The sequence below is a fragment of the Ochotona curzoniae genome, unplaced genomic scaffold (genome assembly GCF_017591425.1).
Source record: "Ochotona curzoniae isolate NIBS_2020 unplaced genomic scaffold, NIBS_Ocur_1.0 contig_66, whole genome shotgun sequence".
In the NCBI taxonomy this organism is placed as follows: Eukaryota; Metazoa; Chordata; class Mammalia; order Lagomorpha; family Ochotonidae; genus Ochotona; species Ochotona curzoniae.
In genome coordinates this window covers 4,674,828-4,698,823 of record NW_024466512.1, presented here as the reverse complement: position 1 = coordinate 4,698,823, position 23,996 = coordinate 4,674,828, and the positions used below count along the sequence as shown (strand labels likewise).

Here is a 23,996-nt window from a genome sequence, read left to right as displayed (position 1 = left end):
CCATTTGGTAAATTAAAACCAAAACTGGAGCTGACTTAATGAGGAGTTTTCCATTCACTGCCTTGCCATGAGGTGTCCAGTCACGGGCAGCACAGATGCCACCCTGGAGTGACCACGCAGCTGCTTGTCAACATCTCAAGTAGAGAACTGTTTACAGTAGTGAGATGTATTTGAATTTCAGAACAGAAATTTTAATTTGTTTTTATTGAAAACTGCACTGAACGCTAAATGTCCACCTTTACAATAAACAAATACAGTAACGGTAACTCACACTAAACAAAGCATTTCTGACAGCCATTAGTTTTCTGCTTGGGAGTTTTAAAGTTTTTCTTTTGTCACAAAAACAGGAATGTACCTATACAAAGGCTGAAAATAGGCCAGCTTTTCCAACAAAAGGTGATGAGTCACCAAAGACCACGAGTAGGACATGAACTAGATACGAACCTAATAGGACGTGTTAAAATCAGTCACATCTAATAACACATCTGCAGTGTTCTTGTAGAAAATATCACGTGAAGAAAGAAGACTTTATCAATGTCTAAAAAAGTGGGTTTGTTCCTAGACAATCTGACAAGTCACCATAAAAAGTGTTTCCTGAGACGTAAGGAAATGCAACATTATTCTTCCTGAACCCTTTCAGTTCAAGACTTTCCACTCAATAAAATAGCTGAGGATCTGAAACTGAGAAAATATATTTGAGTACAAACAGCTTGTGAAACTTAGTATTTTTTTCTTTTTTGCATCATCAGAGGGTGTTCCTGAACTCACAGCCGGCTTGCCCGCTGAGTCTGCAGTTCAGCCGAGAGACTTCATCCAGGAGCCCGCACCATCTTCCGTCCTGTGCGCGCAGATGTCCAGCTCAGGCAGTGTTCTTGCCGTCTTGTTAGGGATTCCATCTTCCTGTGATCCAGAGGAGGGAACGCGCCCTGTACACCGCAGGGACCAGAGTTGCAGGGTGGGGATTTCCTCAAGATTTTTTATTTGATGTTTGGAACTTTTGATGCAACATTGTAGAGCAAGGTGCTCAGGGCCTGCTGTGCCCCAGGGACTGATAAAGGAAAAAGCTCTATTCTTGGTGATTTGATGCACAGATGAAAAACTTATAACATACAATAACAGAAGTTGGTCGTAAATAAGTCACGTTGTAGTCTTTCAGCGCTTCTGTAAGCAGACATCTTCCATCTTCTAGCTCTCGTTTTAACACTGCAACGTCAATGATGCCTATATGTCCAGGTTCAGACGATTCCTTGCTTTCACGGTCTCTTGGTCCCGAGTATGTCCAAATGTTCCACCGTCCTGCATTCGCTGCTATTGCTCGTTGGGGTGCTCTCGATTGTCCCCATGTTTTGTGGGCTGGTTGGGTGAAGGAGCTTGGGAGGGGTGGGCCACGGTGGGGAGGCTGTGAGTCCCGGGGATGCCCCCTGGAAGGATCCCTTCCATGGCCGCCGGGAGCCCCCCTGGGGTCACACCCACGAGGCCTGGTGGGTATCTGTGAAATACACAGAGGAGTGTTAGTGCCATCCTGGGAGCTGCTGGCAGGGCACCTGGCCTGCTTCCATCTTCCCTGTGCTTCCTCCTCACGCTCACAGCGAGGAGGTGTTCCATTTAGTTCCCCGACATCTGAGCATACTGCTCAGTGCCTGTTGCCACTGTACTGTGCGTGAGAAACAGCCCATGCAGATGAGGCCCCCAAGCGCTCAGCCTCACTGTGTGACATGATGGCTCCTTAACAGACCTTGGCTGTACATTCTCAGGAAACCAGTGTGCCCTGCTGCCCCCTCATAGGTGAAGTCTCACCCCAAAGGTGGTGATGCCAGGGAGATGAGGCGTTTGAGTCCTTACCTCCCTCACTTTTTCTCCCCCGTGTGAGGTGTCAGCTGCAGCCCTGGGAGGCATGCTGCAGTTGAAAGCCATGCCTCAACTCACCAAGACCGCAGCTGAACCTGCCCCAGGCCTGGAATGGGGAAGAAGAATAGGGGTGGGCACACTGGCTGTTGGGGAACCAGCAGGCCCTGCTGCACTAGCCAACTACAGTGCTCTGCCCCAATGTGGCTCAGCAGTCAAGACATACCTATGAAGTAGGTGCTTTTGAGTGATTTGTTTTAAAGATTTATTTTTATTGCAAAGTCAGATATACAGAGAGGAGGAGAGACAGGAAGATCCTTAGTGATCACAACGGCCGATGCTGTGCCTATCTGGAGCAGGGAGCAAGGAACTTCCTCCAGGTCTCCCATGCAGGTGCAGGGTCCCAAGGCTTTGGGTCGTCCTCAACTGGTTTCCCAGTCCACAAGTAGGGAGCTGGATGGGAAGCGAGGCGACCATATGGAATCCCAGCATGTTCAAGGTGAGGACTTTAGCCACTAGGCCACCGCACTGGGCCCAGCTTTTGAATGATTTTTATTGGCATTGGCAGTTACCAACACTTTTAAGGAATGACATCTTGGGCGCCCAGCCCAGGGGAGGCAGGGAGGGGTTCTGGCACTGCTGCCTCCGAAGGACTCAGCAGGCAGAGGTGACTATGTGACCTGGATATGGGCGGGGCAACAGGTGTTCCAGTTACCACCTGAGCCACCTGTCCAGCACCTTCCGCCCACAGGCGGGGCCGTGTGAGTGGGAGGCTACTGGCTTCTCGGGTCTAGCAACTGGGGGGGCCGTGCGACAGGCAGGTCCCTCAGCAGATACGCCTGAAATGTGCGTGCGCCCAGCAGACAAATGTTTTCCTCCTGGAGCCCAGGCTGCCGCAATGACTTTCACACAGAGCAGTCCTACTGAGTCCTCCGGGGAACAGCAAACCTCGTACATAGTGTCTGCCTGCCTCATTCTTTCGGAAAAATGGCAAGTCAGCAGGACTTGCCTGTAGCATCTTTATAAATCTTGGAACTCAAAAAAGGCCTTGGGGGCCCCGGCCAGTAGCCTTGTAGTTAGGTTCTGGCCTTGACACACCAGGATCCCATTTGGGTGCCGGTTTGTGTCCTGGCTGCTCTACTTCCATCCAGCTCCTTGCTTGTAGCCTAGGAAAGCAGTCAAGGACGGCCCAAAGCCTTGGATCCTGCACCCGCATGGGAGACCCAGAGGAAACTTCTGGCTTAGGATCGACTTAGCTCAGCTTTGGCCACTGCGGCCACTTGGGGAGTGAATCAGTAGATGGAAGATTTTCCTTTAAATCTGACTTTCCAGTAAAAATAAATCTTAAAAAAGATTTTGGCTGGAAAAGGAGTTGCTGGCACTTTATGAACAGTCCCTCCCACCTGGTGTTGAACCCATGCCTTTCGGATGCCTAACCCCAGCCGGCTCTCCAACTTCCGCTATATTTGAACCATAGATTTTGCACCAGGTTAGGTGGATTTCTCCAGTCTGGCCTCTTGCCTCCCTCCCTAAGGAGGCATGCTGAACTGTCAGTTCCTCTTCTCACCTGTATGTGGCGCCATTGAGCTCGGGATGAATAGCTTGCTGATCTATTACTGACCATGGAGCCGAGGTAACAAAGAATTCTTTGTTGACACAGTTTCTTAAGCTTTCTGGAATGCGACCTAGAGTGAAATTATGACAACCGATCATCACATGTCGTACAAGGGCACCAAGTGTCCCCCGCTGCTGGAGGGACAGCCTGTGGCCAGACCTGAGGATTGTGCCGAGACCAGTCTGGTGCCTGCATACTGTGGGCTCACCTGTGATGGCACGGCGGATCTCGGTGGCCGCGGCCTCCCTCATCTCCAGGGAGGCTTGCTCGCTGTACCAGGCCGTGTGTGGGGTGCAGATGAGGTTCGGGGCATCTTTGAGCGGACCCTGAGCAAAGCTGCATGGAATGGAGAGGACAGTGTGAAGGGCAGGGACAGCTACTGCAGTGGCATCCCTCAGTAGCCATCCCTACTGGACGGTGCAGCCAGAGAACCTCGCTGGAAGGCTGGGTGGCCTCCCTAACAGGTCATGGGTACAGTAAGGCCATATTTGCTCTTGCCTAAAATGAAGCCCGCCTGTCTCCTGCCATGGGCCACTAAAGCAGCGCCCAGGGCTTGCTTCCCGCCCAGGCAACCGAGGAGAAAGCGAGCTGCACCCACCTGAAGGGCTCCGACTCGTGCACGTCGAGGGCTGCCCCTCGTATCCGGCCTTCCTTGAGGGCCTGGGCTAAGGCCTTCTCGTCCACCAGCCCCCCACGGGCTGCATTCACCAGGAACGCTCCTTGCCTCATCTGTGGAGGGAACACCGAGCCTGTTAGGGGCTGTGTTGGTGGGAGCACCCCATGGCCACAGGCTCGAGCTTGCTCTCCTAGCCTGCCTTCTTGGTGGGCTCCTGCAGCCCTGGCCCACCAGGTACTAGTTTGCTTTGGGGAACTCTCCCCGTGACCAGTGTGAGCATGAACCGGTTCCCTTCCCCTTTGGCTCCCAAAGCAGGTGACGCTGACTTCAACCAGAAGTTTCCAGTTGGTGGGTGTCTTGATTTACCTGCTTTATGGTAAAGTCATTGATGAGGTGATGGTTATGCTCGTTGAGATTGCAGTGCAAGGAGACACAGTCGCTCTGGTACAGCAGGTCCTGCAGGGTGTAGACCCTCTGCACGCCCAGGGACCGCTCTATCCCATCCTGCAAGTAGGGGTCATAAAATATGACGCTGAATCCAAAGGCCTTGGCTCGAACGGCAACCGCCTGCCCCGTGCGACCTGTGCAGAAACAGAAGGTCCAGGTGAGTGAGGCTTGCGCTGTGGCAGCCACTGCTCCCTGCCCCCAGTTGCCTGGAAGTGCCAGAACTGTCCTGCTGAGCAGGGCTGCCACCCTTCGTAGTCACTGGACCAATGCCACAGACCCTCTGTGTGCCTCAGCCCTGGCATTAGCTCCCCATTCAGGCCTGAGCTCTGGCAGGGAGTGTGGGTCCTGCCCTGGCCCCAGAAGCACGTACCAAAGCCAATGAGGCCTAGCGTCTCCCCGCGGATGCGGGCCGCCCCCGAGGCCACCTCCCGAATCTGCTCCACGCTCTGCACCCGCGTGCCCTCCCGCAGCGCCTGGTAGAGCCACGTGTTCCGCCGGTACAGGTTGAGGATGTGGCAGATGGTGGAATCCGCCGTCTCCTCCACGGCTGCGGATGGGATGTTGCACACGGCAATCCCTGTAAAAACCCAGGCAAGGCCCGAAATGAGCAAGTGCTGTGTTCTGCAAAGAAGGGGCTAGCTGCGCAGAGGGAGGCAGGTTGCCGGGTCCCAATCAGCCACAGCCTGATGTGGCCCAGGCCTGCAGGTCAGTAGGCTCCTGGCCCTGATGCCCACACCCAGCCCTGTTCTTGGTAGCCCAGCAACTTCCTCCCTGGCTTGTGCTCACCAGAAGACCAGATGCCTCCAAGTGGATCCTGGTCAGTTTGTACCCTGTACCAGGGTCCTCCTGGTACAGACTGGGCTGGGTGAGCAAATGGAGGCCAGCGTCTCCTCAGTAGCATTTGAAGTTAGCTCAAAATCCATGTGACTGTTTGCAGCACTGCCTGTAGGGCTGAGTATTCAGCCCAGCCCTTAAAGCACTGTTAAAACACTCAGCGTGGGGCCTGGCTAGTGCCCATCTGCTCCACGGAAAGTCGAGGCTGACCCTAGTGCTTGGGCTGCATCGGTGTGGGAGACCTGGAGGACACTTCTGGCTCATGGCTCCCTGGCCCTGCTCTAGCCGTTATGACCATTTGGGGAGGGAACCAGTGGATGAAGATCTTTCTGTCTCCTCTTCTTTGTAAGCCTGTCTGCTTTTCCAATAAAAAGAAATCTTTAAAACAAAACACGGTAGGTGGAAGACTGTGTTCCCTGTCCTGTCCGTACTTCTTGCCTCTCAAGTAAACATTTTTGTATTTCTAATTTTTAAAAATTTTTACTAGAAAGGCAGATTTACAGAGGGAGACAGAAAGATCTTCTGTCTGCTGGTTCACTTCCCAAGCAGCCATAATGGCTGGAGCTGATCTGATACGAAGCCAGGAGCCAGGAACTTCTTCCAGGTCTCCCCGCTTTCCCAGGCCACAAGCAGGGAGCTGGATGTGAAGGGCAACAGTTGGGACATGCAAGGCAAGGATTTAGCCACTTAGCCATTGCACTGGTCCCAGTGCATCCATTTGTAAAAGCAAACCTAACTGGGGTAGGGTATGGGCATGGCACCTGTGAGACAGGCAGTGCACACCGGGCTGCCTGGATTCGCAACCTGTTTGTGGCTCCCCGAAGCAGCATGCTAAGGCAGCTCAGGGGAGCAGTCCTGCCACCCATGTGGAGGATGAGGACCGAGTTCCAGGCTCTTGGCTTGGGCACAGTCCTGGCTGGAAGGAGCCCACGGATGGGGAGGGGAAAGGCTTCTGTGTCCCTCCTCCCTGTCTGAGAAAAAAAAGCAAACCCAGGAAAACACCTGGAGCCCAGTATGACCATGACTATGGGGCGCAGGGCAGGGCTGGTGTACCCAGGCTCCTTCCTCCACAGTCCCCGAATACCACCCCACCCCCCGGTGGCCAGCCGGGGCACAGGCCTTCCCTGCTTAGGGTGGGGACACAACACCCTGGAAAACAGAAAAAACGGGAGCCAGTAGTGACAGGAGCCCCCAGCCCCTGTGCTGTGACCAGGACCTTGGCACCAGTGACAACACAAAACATGTGGGTTTCCCAACAACAACAACAAAAAACCCAAAACACCTCATATCCCGATGCCTGAGGCCACCAGGTTCATGGCAGGCTCTGCTGGGACTCCCCCAGTTGCTGCATAAAAGGATGTAAGGCATTAGGCTAGGACTGTAGGGAGAAAGGTGGAGCCCCCTAGTGCCTTGGCTGACTTTGTCAGGGAGTGCAGGGATGGGGTGGGAGGGGGAACTGCAAGAAACTTGACATACAGGAAGGCTGTGCCAAGGCCGCACTGTGCACACAGCAGGTGCAAGATGGGCTGGCATGGCTTTCCTGGGATCCCCTGCAAGACCTGCTGCTCTCAGAGCCACAGCAGCCTCCCCGACCCCAATTGAAGCACAGCACTGGGGGCAACTCACCAAGCTCGCCAGCAGCCTTGACATCCACATTGTCGTAGCCACTGCCGATCCGCACGATCACCCTCAGGGCCTTGAACTTCTCCAGGTCTTCTCTGGTGAGGGTGATGGTGTGGTACATCATGGCGCCCACAGCCTCGTTCAGCACCTGTGGCAAGAAGCAGGGCCGGGTCAGGGCAGCGCCAGGCAGCCTGCTGCCCTGGGTCGGCCCTCTGCCAGGAACGGGCTTACCTTCTCGTGGATTTCCTGCGTAGACTGTGCGTCACAGAAGGCCACTGTGGCTAGGTCCTTCAGGATGGGCATCTCTACAGTGCAATCTCTGCCATCCAGCAGGGCCACCAAGGGGCGGGGGTGCAGGGGGCCGTTCATGATCTGGGGGCGGATACCTGCGAGGAGGACGATGTGGCAGGTGGGCAAGTGAAGCCAGGGCTCTAGGCACAGCATGGGGAGCACCCCGGGGCGGGTGTATCCTAGAGACCCTGGATCATCTGAGGCAGCTGGTGGGTGAGGAGGCAGGCTCCCTTTCTGCCTGGTTCTATGGGCTCAAACCACAGAATATGCTGGAAGGTTCTAGGACAATTAGTACAGTGGTTCAGCTCACCCCAGAGACAGGCCCTGCAGGAGGGGAATGCTAGCCCGTGGCTGCCTGGCGGTGAGCAGACCCCAGCCCCGGTTCGGCACTGCCTGGGCCCCACTGAAGCACAGCATCCCTGCCTGCACCAGCGGCCCCAATGCAAAGGCCTGTGTACCCTAGGAACTTTCCAGAGGGTTGAAACAGGTGCTGGGCACTGGGGGGTGGGGCGGGGGCGAGAAAGCAGATGCGTCCGAGGCAGTAGCTTCTGCTCCTGCGCCAGGCAGGGCAGCGGCCCAGAGGGGCCTTGAACCACAAAGAAATCCACACGTACGAGGGGTCTGAAGCAACTCTCAGAAACATGGGTCAGGAAACGCACACTTCCTGGCACCAACCTAACAATGTCCTTCCTGCAAGTATGCTGAGTGGCTGGGAAGGAGTCTGCCTCCCCAGCCTTGCTCCTCCTTGGTACCCAGTGGGCATGGAGGCTGGCAGCAGAGCAGGACAGTGCCCTCTTGGGTCATCCCTGAGTTCTCCCAGTGCCTGGCCACCTCAAGGCTCCTCTTCCTTCCTGATGACAAGGGGCCCTTGCCCAGGAAGGTTCCTACAAGCAGCACAGGATGGCGCTGGTTAGCAGGCTGACAGCCAGGCTGCCCATCTGGCATGGGTGCTGCAGCTGTTACCTGGGCAACCGAATAGGTTGCCTAGTGATGAGATTGGCTGCCTCTCTCACTTCAGCTGATCTTGGAGAGACCCACCCATGCCCTCCCCTGAAGACCCAGGACCTCAGGGGTGCGCGGCGCCGTTCTGTTCAATGGGGCAGGATCTCAGGGGACCGGAAGGGGAAACAGGAGCTAGTGCATATGAGGGACAGCTCACCTGTGGCATGTTCAAGGCTTGTGACTGTAGCCAAAGGGAGTCTACCTCACTTGTTCCCTCTAGTCTCGGAACTGTCCTGGCACATGCAGGGAGATTCAGAATAGCTCAGAGGCGGCTGCTGCCTAGCACGTGTTGCCCACACAGCCAGCAGGGGCTAGCAGGGGCCAGCAGGGGCCAGCAGGTGGGAACCTGGGAGAGGCTATAGAAGCCATGGGAGACGGTCTGTGTACACACACAGCACTAGGACGGATTTGTAGATGTCCTTATGAGGTCTGCAGGGAGGTGGGCATCTTAACTGTTACACTGAATGCCTGCCCCAGCCACAACTTTGAGAAGCAGCCCTGCATAGGACTGAACTTTACATGACTCAGACATTAAGTGTGGGAGCAAAGCCTGTTGTGGCAGAGCGCTCCAGCATCATGACCTGGGATGCTGGAATTCCAGAGGAGCTGAGGAGTCAGAACTGCTCTACTTCTGACCCAACTCTGTGCTAACGTGCCTGGGAGAGCAACAGAAGATGGCCCAAGCCGCGTGGCGCGTGTGCCCACACAGACACAGATGGAGTTCCTGGATCCTGGCTCCGGCCTGGCCCCTGAAGCCATCTGGGAATGAGGTAATGAACGACCTCTCTGCTTCAAGGAAACTCTCGGGAATCAAGCATGGGAGTCAAGCTGCACAATCGTGGACAAAGCAATGGTTTCTGAGATGTGACAATGTTCTAGGCACAGTAGTTAGAACAAACCAATACACAAGACTACCACAGAATGGGAGAAAATTGGGCACACCGCACCTGCCACCAAGAGCTAGTGAACACTTCAGCTAAGTATGAGGATGGCACGCCCTGCAGAGAGAGAAGTTCAGGTGCCATGAGGACATCCCTTAGAGAGTCTGGTGACAATGGCACAGGCAGTGGTGGTCAGTGTGTGGGAGCAGGCTGATGTTCCCTCAGGTCAGCCCCTTTAGCCTAAGTAGCAGGAAGCTCAGCGAGATCTAACCTCATTAACCACCTGCTCTGCAGCCTGCATGGGGAGGTCGAGACCACGTGACCAAGGAGGGCTTCAATGCAGGTTGCTCGGTGCCAAGCCCTGCGTTCCTCCTGGCAGGATGGCAACACATGTTGCCATACAGAAGCTGAGAGGAATGACAGGAAGACCTCAAGTTCAGGTAGCTGTCCAGGAATTCCCAGCTGTCGCCATGGAGGAAGAAGAGGCTTGGCTCCTGGTGCTCCACTGGGGGCAGTGAGGATGTGTACCAGGCAGCCTGGCCTCTGTCCCGCCACCCAGGCTCAGCTCACCTGGTGAGCTCAGTGGGAGAACCCACCCCAGGGGGCAACAGCAGTGACTGTGAAGCCGCGGAGCTGAGCACAGACCCCAAGGGCCGCAGCAGCCCACGCGACCCTGCTCCACGAACGGACCAAAACACCTTGGCAGCAGTGCGCTTGTCTGACCCGCCCTCCTCACACGTCTCCCGCCTTGCTCTGCCTCAGGAGGACCAGACCCGAGGATGCCAGCCCTGGCACCCCAGGTGCACTGGATAGGGTGGGAGGCTGCCCTTGATGATGTGATAACAACAGGTGACAGTCACGGCTGGTCGGCCATAGGTGCCAGACACAGCAGCCACTTCAGGTGCGGAAAGCTCACGTGGGCATCATGGGGGGAGGGGTGGTTCTTCTTTAAATCAATCAAGATAAAGTAGGTTTGTTTATGGAGAAAAGGAAACTGCATGATGCCCCAAGTATACATAAATAAATCTAGTGACTTTAATAAGCCCAAAGCACCCCAAGGTAAACCCCCAGCAGACCCCCACTCCCCCTGCTCCGCAGGCTGCTGCTGTCAGCACAGGTAGGGAGAGATCACAGAGAGATTGCAGGGCCTGGGCAAGCTCACTCCTGCAGCTGGCAGCTAGCACAGAGCGCGACCTGGCCAGCAGGCGCACAGGCCCAGCTGCCTGCCTACAGTGCAAACATGCTGCTCTGCCAGGGCTCGCCTGCAGACTCACTACCTGCCACCACAGCCAGGTGTCTGCTGCAGATGCCACACAAGATGCCAGGGCAGCCAAGCCCCGCCGCCCACCCTGCAAGATGTTCGGTCAGTAAAGAACAGGTCTGACAGCCCAGATATGGTGACAGCGATCTGCTGGCAGACTTGGCTGGCACGGGTGTGTAGCTGTGCAAATAGAAACCCAAATTCTCTGGTGTGTACACAGTGTCACCAATCACCTGCCAAACAACTTACACAATAAGCTCCCTCCCCCACCCGAAATGGCAGACAGTGTCCTGGACAAGGTGGCGCAGGAGCGACAGAACGCAGGCGAAGGAGGCAGCCCCGGAGGCCCTCCCTCAGCGGAACCGCTCCGCGACTCCAATGAGCAGATCATCTTTCTGTGATTATGGCCAAACCCTCCCGTTGCTTAGCAACACATAATTAAGGAATATGTTTTCAGATCCGCTTTGCAAGCCCGGCCATTATCAGATGAAATTACTGGAGCAACAAATGTCATCGCCATGCAAATTAGTTGGTGGCAGAGAAAGAATGTTTGATGGCAAGAAGGAAGGCACAAAGCCCCGTGAAAGTGATCCCACACCCCTCTCACGCACTAACTGTACAAAAAAAGTCAAAATAGCTAAGAACACACACATGCGCGGCAGACCCAACAGTGAGGGGAAACAAGAAACCCAGCTTGGGGCGCATTCACAGTGAGCACAGGCCCCTCCCTGTGGAGGGCGCACCAGGTGACCCCAGCTCAGGGCACCCACCAACTGCTGGTTCCCACACAAAGGGTTAGCATCAGCCCGCCCCTCTGCCCTGTGAGGCCAGAGGCAAAAGCCAGAGTAAATTGTTGACATTCTAGAACACAGCGCCAGCCCGTCCCCGTCCATCTGGAAGACCCAGGCAAGCACGTACGCTGTGCGCGGCTCCCGCAAGACAACCCTGCCGCTTCCCACCTGGGACGAACATGTTCCGTCCTCCCTCCCTCTCAGCAAGCAGAATTCCCAACTGTACTACCCACTAGGAGATTAAAATTGTTTTTTTTTCTCCAAACAGGGAATTCAGGAGTTTCAACATTTTGCTTTGTTTAACCCACAAGTGGAGAAACACACATTTTTAGCATCCCAGCAGGGAATTCCTGTGTGCCTGTGCGTGGACCTCAGGGAGGTGGGTTCCCGCCGCACGAATCTGCAGCAGTTCAGCTGGGCACCCCTTGCAGGCGTCCAGGGGAACAGTGCTGCCCACCAGGGACTGCACTAGAGAGGGTGGGCACAAAACACTGCCTCAGCCAGAGGCTCCAGAACTGGCTAAGGGAGCCTGCACTGGCGCCACACACAACATCCCCACCCTTCGCCTCGACCCCCAGCCCTTCGAGGGTCCTGATGGGGCAGGTGGGAGAGGAGAAGGGAGCTTTACTTGGTTCTGGCGTCAGCATGGTGGACACAATGATGGGGGCCCCCGTCCTGCGGGCCACCTTCTGGTACGGCGAGTGAGGCGAGTGTAGGCTCTGGCTGACGGGTGGCAGCAAGGGGGGCTCGGCGGGAGCCCCAGGCTTGCGCAGGAGCTGGGGGCTGCCGCGGGGGCTGGGCAGCGGAGAGGTGGCCAGGCTGCGTTCTCGCTTCAGGAGCTCCATGGGCACCGTGTAGGCCGTGGAGTAGGCGGTTCTGGGGCCTGGGCGGCTCAAGGCCATCCCAGCCTGCACAGGGTAGGCAGGGCTGGGCCGTGCAGTCAGGGCCGTGGGAGAGCTGTATCCGGAGTTGGAGGGGAAGTGGGGGGCCTGGGTACCCACCCCAGGGGCCGAGTAGGTGGCTGCAGTCTCCAGGAGGTGTTGTGAAGGGGCGCTGGCTGGCCGGTGGGTGGGGTTGGCAGCTCGGGGGGCGGCTGCTTGCAGAGGACCTGCGGGCTGGGGGTGCAGGGCAGTGGCTCCCAGCGAGGCCACGTCGCCGGGCAGCAGCTCACCGTGATGGCCGAAGCTGCTGGACCGTGTCCGGGGCAGGGGGCCTGCCCGGTCCCGCCTCCGTAGCTGCATCTCTGCCCTGCAGCTGCTGGCCAGGCGGCTGAGCACCCGGGCCTGGCCCAGGTTGGGGGCCACCGACTTGATGTCAGCGTCCTCCAGGGTGGAGAGCACGGTGGGAGAATCGAAACCCTGCCGCAGCAAGGCAGCCAGCGTGGCCTCGGTCAGCCCTTCAGCCCTCAGGAAGGCCAGAAACTCTGGCAGCATGCTCCTCTCGCCCTGCAGGTCGGCTGCGTTGGTTGCGTGATTCTCATAGGCCATCCTGGCATGCATGTTCTCGGGCACAGGGCCATAGCCCTGGTGCAGGGTGCCTGGAGCCATTGCTGAGCCACCCTCGGGTGTTGCAGCTGCACCGGGATCCACCACCAGGCACGTCGGGGTCACCTGCCTGCCGGGATTAGAACCCACAGGTCTCTCACCGATGTTGTTGTAGACCTGGCCAGGGGGGCAGGCAGGTGTCTCTTGCCCATAGCTGGAGTCAGGCAGTTCCTGTCCATACCGCCCCGGCGATGGGGCCCTGCTCTGTGTCCGCTGCCCCTGGGGGATCATCTTACTTGCAGGATCCCGGTACAGGTGACCAGCATCCGGCAGAGCAGCTAATTGACCTTGCACCTGATCCCACGGCATCCGGCTGCCAAGCACTTCGTATCCGGGCACCGGGCGGCTGCCTCTGGAGTCGTGGTAGTACGGAGGCTCTCTGGGTGCCCGTATGCTTCTGGCTGGGTCGCTGTAGGAATCCGGCGGCAGCAGGGCACCGGGAGCAGACATGACCGCCTGTCGGCTGTTGTAGAAGGCGAAGTCAGGAGCAGAACCCTTTCTGGCAGTGACCGAGTTATAAAAGGCCTCGCGGAACAGGTAGGGCTCGGGCGGGCCAGGCAGGATAGCGTCCTGCGGGCGATGGTTTGTCAGCTCGACCCAGGCGCCCTCTCCTGCGCCGTCCCAGGGGCCCTCGTACCAGCCGGTGGCATCCCAGCTCTGAGAACGACCAATATTTGTGTGCCTGCTGGGAACGGGCATTGGAAAGAACAAGGCTGAGGCTTGGTGACGGCAGGTTCTTTACAAATCCTCACTGACATCCATGAGAAACAGCCGCGGCAGTGAGCGAGCCTTTTGGGACGACAGCGGCAGTGGTGCCTGGCCAGGGGTTTTCTGTTTCCGAGTGCGGCCTGAATTATTAATCCTCAGGAACCTTAGCGGACAGCACAGCGCGCTCACAGCTTCTGTGCCTCCAGCCCCAGCTGTGGCTCCAAGGGCTCGAGAGGGATCTGATGCAGGTGGCTGTCCCCCAAGCCCGGGGCCCCATCGCTGGCCAGCACACTCACATGGCTCTGGGCGTGCTGAACGCGCGGATTAGGAGCTAAATAAAACCCCTAAAGCTTTTGTTCATGTGACATCTTGTTAGCATGATGAAGTGGCCGCCCGCTCCCTCCAAGCCTCCTAGCCAGCAACCGGGAATCGCTGGACTCCCAGGGCCACTCACCTCCCCCCTCCCCGGGGTCTTCTCAGGGGAACACCCGCCCCCAATCCGATGGCTAAACGGCATCAGCCCGCAGGAAGGCTGCTGCAGCCATGCCAATCCTCTTCCCCTCCCCCGCACTCGCTAATCCACAGCTCAGCACGCAGGCAGTGGACAGAGACCCACCCCCACTCGAGTCGGAGGATGCGCTGGGACCTGCCAATGACATGACACCTGCTCCCAATCCAGAGGCTCCCTGTGCCCTGTCCATGGATTCCTCTCCGGATGATCCTTAGATGCAGCTGTCACAATGCCAGGGGCGATGGGCCCGTGTCCGTGTCATCTGGAAGTGACAGCCATGGAGGTCCAAGGAAGGAGGCTGCCAGGCGGAAAGCTCCTCTCCACACGCCCTGAAAGGGCACAGAGACCCTGGCAAGCACTGGAGCCTGCTGCCCGGGGCACCTCACAGGGCAGGAGAGCCCAGAGGGGAGGGCAGGCCACGATTCAGGAAACACATTTACTGCATGCGGGGAGGAGTGGGGATGGAGGCCACTCCACTTCCGCACACTGGAGCAGCAGGGTCCCGGAGCCCACAACTGAAGCCCACAACTCGCCCCCAAAGAGTAACAGTCGCCAAGGCTAGGGTCTCTGGGGACCCAATACAGGCTCAGCCACAGCCTTCCTTCTAGACACCAGCCTCATGTCACGGATTCGCAGAAACCAAAGTCCTACTGCTGTCCTCCCCACGCCCCAGGATGGCCACAAAGGACAGAGAGCAAGGAGCCGCTAGTGGAGGGTGGGTATCCACAGGCTCGGGAGCCTGGTCCTCCGAGACAAGCAGCAAATGTTGGGAGACGCCAAGCCTGGTGTGAGCCAGGCGATATTCACACATCCCCCAACAGCCCGAACAGGTACACTCAGCCCACACATCCCAAAGAATCAAAACCACAACCCCCGCCCCCCAAACCAGTGAGACCCAGGGACGGCCAGCAGCCCTGGCTCTGGCAGGCTGGTGGGCTGGGACCCTGCATGCCAGCTTTCTCCTTGGCGGGTACTGCCCACAGCTTCCCCCTGTTCCAGAAAGGACAGGCAGGTGACACCTAGCAGCCCCCAGCTGGCATCTGTCTGAGTCGTAGTCCAGCCACAACTGTGGCTGCCTCTCCCCTCGTCGCCCTGGGCACGCAGGACAGGGCTGATGGGAAGAGGGCAACCACGGGCCAGGCCGTGTTAGGCACTGGATGCTGTAGCCTGTTTAATTAACCCATGGTGGTGCAGAGGACACGGCTCTGCCTTGGGCGCCTGCTTTCCATTCAGAGTGCCTGCCCTGTCTGCCTCGTGCACCCCGGGGAGCAGCTGATGTCCCCACCACCCACATGGCAGGTATTGCAGGTGCTTGGGAGACGGAAAGATACCTGTCACATTAAAGAATACTAAAAATATTACTACTACATATAAACACAATATAAATAAAAACAATGAATGGCTGCCCATTAAATAAATAATAATAGAAAATATAAAGTCAGCTGGCTGTCTCGGTGGTTGAGGGGGTCACGTCAGAGACCCAGGGTATGGCAACGCCTGGGACTGCCTGCTGCCCACCTTCCACAGCAGCCCCCGTGGTCCTGGAAAGGGGGCAGGTACTTATCCAAGTGGTTCTGGCAGAAAGCCCCCACACTCAGCCCCTGGGTCTCGGCCACACCCCTGGCGCGTGGAGTTGCCCTCGCAGATGCAACTTGGCACGATCTTGTTGGAGTCCGCACCGTGAGCCCTCAGCCGCCAGATGGCAGATGCCTGCTGCTGGGGGGCTGTCCCCCCGCTTCCTTTTCCTGCTTCTAATAATAGAACACGTGATACCACGGAGCGTGCGTGCCACGTGACCCCACTCTTAAGTGCACACGGGAGAACTCCGGAGCTGCGGGAGCCAAGTTCCTGGGCTGCGTTGCTGGGTTCCCCGACAGAAGCAAGAGGCGACAGCACAAAACACACCACCCAGATGCGGGGGAGCCAGGAGCCCCGGCTTCCACTGCCCCACGGTCAGTCCTCAAACTCATGCAGCCCCCAGCTCTGTGAGGCTGCAAATATTGCGACAGAGGCTTTCCCCGCTTAGCACAAACTGTGGGGCCGGGGCCTATACTCGCACTTGTCCCCACAGCTTGGCACGTTCCTTCTCGGAATAGGGGTCAAGTTCCAACTTTCTCATCTTGCAAAGATGCTCACTACAAAAAAACGAAGAAAATGCACAGGGCATCAAAAGCCATTGCCTGCTAATGAGCCCAGGCGAGCACCACGAAAAGCTGACGGCCTCTGGCCACCCTGCAAGCATTACCTCCCTGCCACAGCCACCTCACGGCAGGGGAGGACAAGCACAGGGTCCCAGGGGGGCAGATGACAGTCACCCACTCCCGCCCACGTAGCCAACACACCTTCCACATCCCCTGTGAAGGGGCGGCAAAAAAACAGGGCATGGACTTCCCTGGGGACAATCGGCAGGGTGAAATGACATCCGGTCCAGCTGCTGCCTACCCCCACGGCCAGATGCTGCTAGGTCAGTGTCAAGGACAGCCCCTGCGTGGGAGGCGAGGAGTCTCTTGTGCCGCGCGGCTGCTGAGACCCACCCGAACTCCGTGACACAGCAGAGGAAGTCACTGTCCTGCCGCCACAGCCCAAGCGCCCCAGGCAGAGCTGAGGTTAGCAGGCACGAGGACACGTTAGGATCACTCTAGAAACCAGTTCCCTGGCTCCGTACCTTGAACCTGGTCCCTTCCTCGGCTGACCCGGCCTGTGTGGGGAACCCGACTGTCCCGGCCACACAGCGGAAGTCTGTGAATGCGCCTGCAAGACTCCAGGCTGCATCCACATGCTCACGGCCCACTGTACAAGTGTGTGCTTGCCGGGCTCCAACGTCCCACCAGTGACGGTGGTGGCACATCGTTGGCTCGGAAAGTCTGTCCCCAGCTCACCCTCCAGGAGCCCGCCCCGTAGCAGGTGCTACACTTCCTTGAGCCTGGTCGAGCGTTCACTATCACCTCTTCCTGCAGACCCCTACGCACACGCACCACGCTGCGCCTTAGCCACCACTCCACAGTCTCAAGTCTCCTCTTTCCAGTCCTCCCCTCACACGGGAGCCCAGCTCACCACTCCCCCTCCAGAAGTCCCCCTGGCTCCATCTGCCTCCTGCCCCTAGTCCGCAAGAATCTACCAACCTGCAGGTGGCACCTGCTTAGGAAGACAGGCCACAGTGTTCTGGCCATGCTGTCCCGAGAGAGCCCTGCTCTGCTGTAACACTCGTCACATATGGAAGACAGCCTGTGCCCTCTGGCAGGTATGAAGTGACAGACATGTAGTCACTAAGAAGTCCCTTCCCAGGAGCTTACACGCCAAGCACGCTCATTTGCACGGGCTGAGACATGAGCACAGTGTTGAGACAGGCAGTGGAGATGGCCAGAGACAGCGCCACCGTGTGGCCAGGTGCTGAGGGGCCGGCCAAAAGGACCCACTCTCATGGAGAAGGCTTCAAGAAGCCTGCTGTCCCCGCTACCTCCTAGCCTGGCTGTGTTGCCCAGCCAAGTTCCTGTTGGATGCGGAAGGCCAGCTTGCATCTCAGGAAGCCCACAAGGATCCTCTGTGGATGGAGATGGAATGAGGGCAAAGTGGATGGGCTCCAGTGGCCGAGAGCCAGGGCCCCAGCAAGGGCAGCCTGACACTGCTGGCCCTAGTCAACCAGGAATGGGCACATCAGGGCACACTTCCCAGCTCGCGTGCTCTGCAGAACTCAAGAGGGCAGGAGCCACCTGGAACACGGATCCATCACGGTGAGTCTTGCCAGGACATACTGGAGCTCAGTGAGCCCCCTGCCCACATTTGCAGGGGTACAAGGGATGTGCAGCGCCCAGAAGGTGACCAGGAGAGCCCAGGAGGAACAGGGCAAGGTGCGTGCTGCAAGCAGCAGCCACAGGCCTGAGAAAGCTCCGCGCTTCCTGAACCCAGTGGCGTGGGGACCAAGAAACGTGCCCGCAGAAGGCAGGAAGCAGTGACCACGGCGTGAACCTGATGGGACGTGGGTGGCCATCAGAACCCAAAGCCTGGGGCTGCTCCACTTTCAATGCAGCTCCCTGCTGACGTGCCTGGCGTTCTGCAACCACAGGGGAGACCTGAAGAAGCTCCTGGCTTGGGCCTCGCACAGCCCTGGGCACTGTGGCCACATGGGGGGGTCAATCAGCAAATGAAAGTTGTCTAATTCTGCTTTTCAAACAAATAAATAATTCTTAAAGAAACAAGAAAACCTCTCCCGATGTGGGTGGAGGCCCGAGGAGCAAGGCCGCAGAAGGGTCGCTGCCCAGTTAAGGCTCACAGGGCATTTTATCCTTAGCCGTGTCACCGTCAGTGAACGACACCTCTCCAACCTTGCCAGTCCTTGGTGTGGGCACAACAGCATTGTAGCCCAAATATCTGTGCTGTGGGGATTGAAGCCATGTTTAGTTGACTATTGTATATTTACATAGCTAATGTAATTACAGCCAATCACCTAATTACTGGAAATGTGCATAATTGCCTGATCCCAACATATAATTATAATGTATAGCAACATCACGAATCCCATTTTTTAAAAGTGACTTGACTCGTTGGGGCTTATCCAGCACATTTATCAGACACGATTGCGGAGCACCCACACAGCCCCGGCTCTATCAGCCCTGCCAGTGTGGCAGCACCCCACAAAACCAACGGGGCTCACTCGAGCATTTAAAGGAAGGTTGGGAAACCCAGCCAATTACCAGAAACAAAACACCCAAGCACAGCCACGCAACTGCCAGGGAGGGCCCCACTGGCTGTGGACTGCCCTGCCATCTGGGTCACCAGGCGACCAGGAAGCTACGCTCGGACATGCCAGGGCCACCCAGGGGGCTCTTGGGAGACTGTCCCCCGGAGAGCCCCCTCCAGCAGTAAGCGCCCCCCAGTAAGAAGAACAGAAAAATCCTGGCCAGGGAGACTCGTGTCCCTGCACCGGTTGCAGAATATTTTCTGGGACCCCTTGTGCCCTCCTGGATGGTAACGAGGGCACAGAAACCTCATGGGTTTTGGTTGCTCCCCCCAGACCCCTCGCTGGACTGTGAGCACAAGGGGACTGACACACCCTAGGGGAGGTGGCAGTGTGATGGCGATGGGATCCCCGACACCAGGGAGGGAGGCAGAGCTCATCCCAGCCGACAGGCACCGGGGCAAGCCAAAGCAGCCCTGGCCTGAGGCCTCACATCTCTCCGCTGCTGTGATTCCTGAATGCAACACGTGGACTGTGCCAACAAACTGAAGAGACATGAACGGCGCACGACAAAGACAACGTTGCTGTCTCCCGGTGGCCAGCCTCTGCCAGCCAAGGCTGGTCTGGAGCAACGCTTACTCCAGCGGGACTCTAGGAAGACTGCGACAGCGGGAGAGGCAGCGGAGGACAAACTCGCAACATCACAACAAAAGATGGCTGCAAGACGAACGGGAGTCTGTGGGCAGGAAAGACCGCTCATTGTGTCAGCTGACCCGGAGGTGTCCACGAGGCGCCGGCTGCACCCCACATGCTGGGTCCCGCTGGAGGCCCTGCACTGTGGTGCCTTGCTCTGGAGTCACATATGGGACAAGGTAAGCAGGGACTGGACCAACACGATGGCTGCCCAGGCCCAGGGGGGCTTTTGGGAGAAACTGCCCAGGGGTACTGCTTGCACTTGGCCAGAACTGAAGTTCTGCGTGAAGCTGGTGCAGGTGGGCACAGCCTGTACGGGGAGGGAGTGGACACAGGAGGGGTAGGCCAGGAATCAGGGTGCCATAGCCCAAGAGCTGGAGGAGAGACAGCTGCCTGTCTCTAGCCCGGGGACAAATGCTTCCGGTTTCTGGTCATGGAGGGCCCCTGCACCCAGACACAGCAGTACAGCTGGGCACACGGGGCAGTGGGGTGGCCTCACGGCAGCACCTGTAACATGGGAGCCCCTGCCCCAGCAAGAAGATGCATGAGAACTCATCCAGCTCACACGTGGGCGGAGTGCCAACACACGCCTGGAGCTAGTGTGGGCACTCAGCGGGATGCCCGGGAGCGGGGTGCCAATCACTGGAGGCTGCTTTGTTCTTTGTCCCAGGTGGGCACCTGGAATTCACACAGGGCTCCCAGTCTTGCCGGGACCACAGGCACAGGTGAAGGTGACGTGGAAGTTCCTGGCTGTGAGTCCCAGGTGCAGAGGTGGCAGGTGATCCGGACAGCCACCAGGGCTGTCCCGGACCCCTGCCCTGCCCTGCCCTCGGAGAGGGGACTGATTAGGCCTTCAGAGTAGGGTGGGAGTCATGGAGACAGCTTTCCCAGGCAGGTGGGTGTTACAGACCCCTGCCAATCAGGCAAGCTTGGGCTGTGGACGCTCGACAAAGCAGCCAGCCCTTGCCCTGCCATGACCCAGTCACAGTGTCACAGAAAGACTCTGCGGGCTAAGGAGACAGGTCCACCAAGTGTGCCACGTGACTAGTTCCCGTGTAGACAAACAAAACAGCTAAAAACAGACGTGTAGGGGAACATGAGCACGCAGTCTACGCAACAGGAATAACACGAAGCCAACTCCCACAGGGAAACTGTCCGAAGGAGCCACACACTCTGGGGACACTGCTGTGCCTACATTTTCCAGATGGTTCTGGAAAAAAACCCATTCACTCATCCCTCCATACATGCACACCAGGAAAAGCAGCTAACCCAGCGGAAGGTCCTGTGTCTGCTTGCTGCACGAGGCTGCCAAACCACTTTTCTGTAGGTCTCCAACGTGGTCAGCCTCTTCGCTTTTGTTTTTGAAAATCCTTGAATGTTGAGGCCGGCGTGGTGGCCTAGCAGCTAAAGTCCTCGCCTTGCATGCACTGGGATCCCATATGGCACCAATTCTAATCCTGGTGGCCCCGTTTTCCATCCAGCTCCCTGCGTGTGGCCAGGGAAAGCAGCTGAGGACAGCTCAAAGCCTTGGGACCCTGCACCCACGTGGGAGACCGGGAAGACACTCCTGGTTCCTGGCTTCAGATCAGCTCAGCTCTGGTCACTGCGCTCACTTGGGGAGTGAATCAATGGAGATCGTCCTCTCTGGAAAGTCAGATACACAGAGAGGAGAGACAATCTTAGGAAAAGCCTGGAGTGTTAGGGTCGCACGTGCTGTGGGAACCCAGCGACCCCCCAAGCTCCTGCGGAGAGGCGGCTCCGACACCCGTCCATGCGCCACATGAGGAGCAGCAATTCGGCAGGGCCAGCCGCACGCCGACGCTGCTGTGTTCCTGTCCACAAGCTGGTGTAGAGGCGGAAGGGCAGCTGTACCCACTGCAGCTACGGTGCCACAGCCCCACACCCGGTCCTGGGAAGAAGCCAGCCCGGCCACACTGAGAGCCACCTTGCCCAGGGCCACCTGCTGAGCAGCGGAGGACCATGGCTAATCAACATTCCCTGGGTTTCCATTAGATTTTAATTATGTTTATTTTTCCTTTCATGAATAAAACACTTCCAGACATTTTCAAAGATACCAGGGACTGGAACACGACACGAGGGCCGCTTAGGGCTCTTACAGAATATATTGGAAGTCACAGTTGTAAATATCTTAACTGAGAACAGACAGTGCGGAAATGCCAGGAAAAACCAAAGACGGTCCTCCTATACAAGCTTTCATATGCAAACCAGCCACGGGTATGTGGAAGAAGTGAAACCCAGGCCCACCCTCCGGAATCAGGGCCAGGCCTGCTGCCCCACGCAGCCAAGGAGGCCGGGCAGAGGGAGAAGGAGATGGCAGAAGATGCTAGAATGGGACAGAGGGACTCCACACAGGAGGGTTGTGGGGCGAGGGGGTGGCAGGGGTGTAGTACATTCTGGAACAGCCAGCTCAGGTGAGCCCGTCAGGATGAGAGCAAGGAACCAGGCCCTGGGGGAACCCAGCACACACGCCGGCTCTTACCTTCGCAAATCCTGTCCAACCGCTGTCGCTTGACTTTGTGCTTATCCACAAGGGCCATTCTTTACGGAACTTTGCAACTCTGAGTCAAAAGGCAAAGCGGTCCTCTAAGAACTTAGGGGAGCTCGCCGGAGCCTGCGTGCATGACGCCACTACGCACCCTGAAACAAGCAGAAAACAGTCCTTACTCGGCTGCCCCTGGACACGTGGGACGACAGGTCATCGTGGGGACTTGATGGCCTCCTGCTAAGGCGACCTGCCGTCCAGGGGTGGACAGAGGCGGCACCAAGTGCACCGAGTAAGCTCAGGCTTGCCCCTGGGTAGCAGGGGCAGGGCACACAGGACGACAGGCAGGACACCCGCATGCTGCACCAGGCCCTGTGACGCTGGACAGCCACAGACACCAGCGAGCAGCCTGTCTCCTGACACTAACCCTGGCTGGACTCACGGCATGCTCACAGCCAACCGACACCATGACACCCACCAAGACGGCACGGGAGGCTCGCAGCCCGTGTTCCGGAATAGCTGGGCCAAAGCCCCAGCTCAGCAAAGCACGAGTCATTCCCGCCGAGTGTGCCCAGCTGCCCGGCCGGGACCTCAGCACCATTTTAGGCAGTGGTGAGGAAGGTGGAGGTGGCGGGAGAAGGGTCTCCTGTGTGGGCCAAGTATGGGGGCCCACTAGGAGGCAGGAGCTCCTGCCCACAGCTTGTCCCTGGAGGGAGAGTGGGCTATGACATCACGGCACTGCAGACCTGACTGCTCAGCCAGCGGCCACCAGGAGCCCCCGAGTGTCCTAATGTCCCTCACTGCTTTAGGGGCTGCAGCCTTCGCACACGTGCACGGATGGCGCCCTGGCCGCCCCGCGTCTCAGCTCCCGCCCGCTACACCTGGGACAGCAGCAGAGGACGACCCGAGAACGTGAGCGACCCAGGTCTTGGATGCAAGACCTTGCCTTTTTCGGGCCCGGCGTGATAGCGTAGTGGTTAAAGTCCTCGCCTTGCACGCCCGGGATCCCATACAGGCACCAGTTCTAATCCCAGCAGCTCCACTTCCCATCCAGCTCCCTGCTTGTAGCCTGGGAAAGCAGCAAAGGATGGCCCAAAGCCTTGGGACCCTGCACCCGTGTGGGAGACCTGGAGGAAGTTTCTGGCTCCTGGCTTCAGATCAGCATAGCACCGGCCATTGCGGTCACTTGGGAAGTGAATCATTGGGTGGAAGATCTTCCTCTCTGTCTCGCCTCCTCTCTGGGTATCTGACTTTCCAATAAAAATAAATAAATAAATCTTTAAAAAATTAAACAAACAAACAAAAAAGACCTTGCCTTTTTCTTATTCTCTGACTTTTAAACCCATTTGATGGGCTCATTAAAGAATCCACGCTCACTGGTGCCTCCAGGAACACAGCAAGCAGACTCCTGCACAGCACCCGGCCAGAGGGGGTGCGGGAGACCCCAGGGCTAACAGAGGTCACAGCACGAGCTCGTCAACTGTGCGACCCCTGGGGAAGGTCAGGCTGCAGCCGGAGGGCTTCAGGTAGGCAACTTCCTGGTAGTTACTGGGTAGTTCCCCAGCAAAAAGGACTGAAAAGGCATCCTCAAGATTTATGACAATAATTAGGTAATTAAAAAAATAAGTAGAGCCAGGAAAGGGAGCAGTTTCCAATCACACGGACACGGCAGCACCCCCGGTGCTCAGCCCCCTCCGAAGGCCCACGAAGGAGGCCCCTCCGAAGGCCCTCCATCAGCCCAGCAAGCGGCACGGACCAGACCCGGATGAGGTGGCCTCCTTTGGGAAGCCCACCCCTGGCGACTGCAGGAGCAGCAGCACGGACACGTGGGACACAGTCTGGGCCCTCGAGTTGATGCCTTCCTGGGAGGAGCCACAGTGAGGAGCGAGCCAGCATGGTGGTCTCACACCCTCCCCCAGCCCCCGAGGGGGACATAATCACTCTTTTTGCTTTCCTTTGAATTTTAATTTGTATAATTAGATGGCTTCCTGAAAAATTGATAAGTAGAATCTCGATCACGCAATCAAAAGAAATATGAGCCATCGGCTTACATAAATACGTCTTCCATTAAAGACGGCTCCCAGTGCGCTGGGCTTTGGGACTAGAGGGGGCGGGGAGAGGCACCTGCCCACTGGAGTGGCTCTGCGGTGGGGCTG

General features: G+C 57.5%; 2 protein-coding genes across 5 annotated transcripts in view; one reads left to right on the top strand and one right to left on the bottom strand.

Annotated features, from left to right (window-relative positions):
* Positions 1–957, top strand: part of ZRANB1 (zinc finger RANBP2-type containing 1) — a 53,690-nt gene extending 52,733 nt beyond the window's left edge. Inside the window, exon 9 of the mRNA XM_040991956.1 lies at positions 750–957. Within this exon, the coding sequence (XP_040847890.1) occupies positions 750–887 (138 nt within the window). The 3' untranslated portion in view covers positions 888–957. The remainder of the gene's footprint in view (positions 1–749) is intronic.
* CTBP2 (C-terminal binding protein 2) overlaps positions 25–23,996 on the bottom strand; it is a 61,551-nt gene continuing 37,579 nt past the window's right edge. Inside the window, exons 2-10 of one of the 4 annotated variants that reach the window (XM_040991952.1) lie at positions 21,838–21,995; positions 7,212–7,366; positions 6,984–7,128; positions 4,894–5,100; positions 4,443–4,657; positions 4,059–4,189; positions 3,669–3,796; positions 3,413–3,530; positions 25–1,489 (exon numbers count right to left, since the gene is read on the bottom strand). In XM_040991952.1, the coding sequence (XP_040847886.1) occupies positions 1,309–1,489; positions 3,413–3,530; positions 3,669–3,796; positions 4,059–4,189; positions 4,443–4,657; positions 4,894–5,100; positions 6,984–7,128; positions 7,212–7,366; positions 21,838–21,895 (1,338 nt within the window). In that variant the 5' untranslated portion in view covers positions 21,896–21,995 and the 3' untranslated portion in view covers positions 25–1,308. Of the gene's footprint in view, positions 1,490–3,412; positions 3,531–3,668; positions 3,797–4,058; positions 4,190–4,442; positions 4,658–4,893; positions 5,101–6,983; positions 7,129–7,211; positions 7,367–11,834; positions 13,872–21,837; positions 22,366–23,996 lie in introns of those variants that run through there. The other 3 variants (XM_040991951.1, XM_040991950.1, XM_040991953.1) reach the window with 3 other exon arrangements.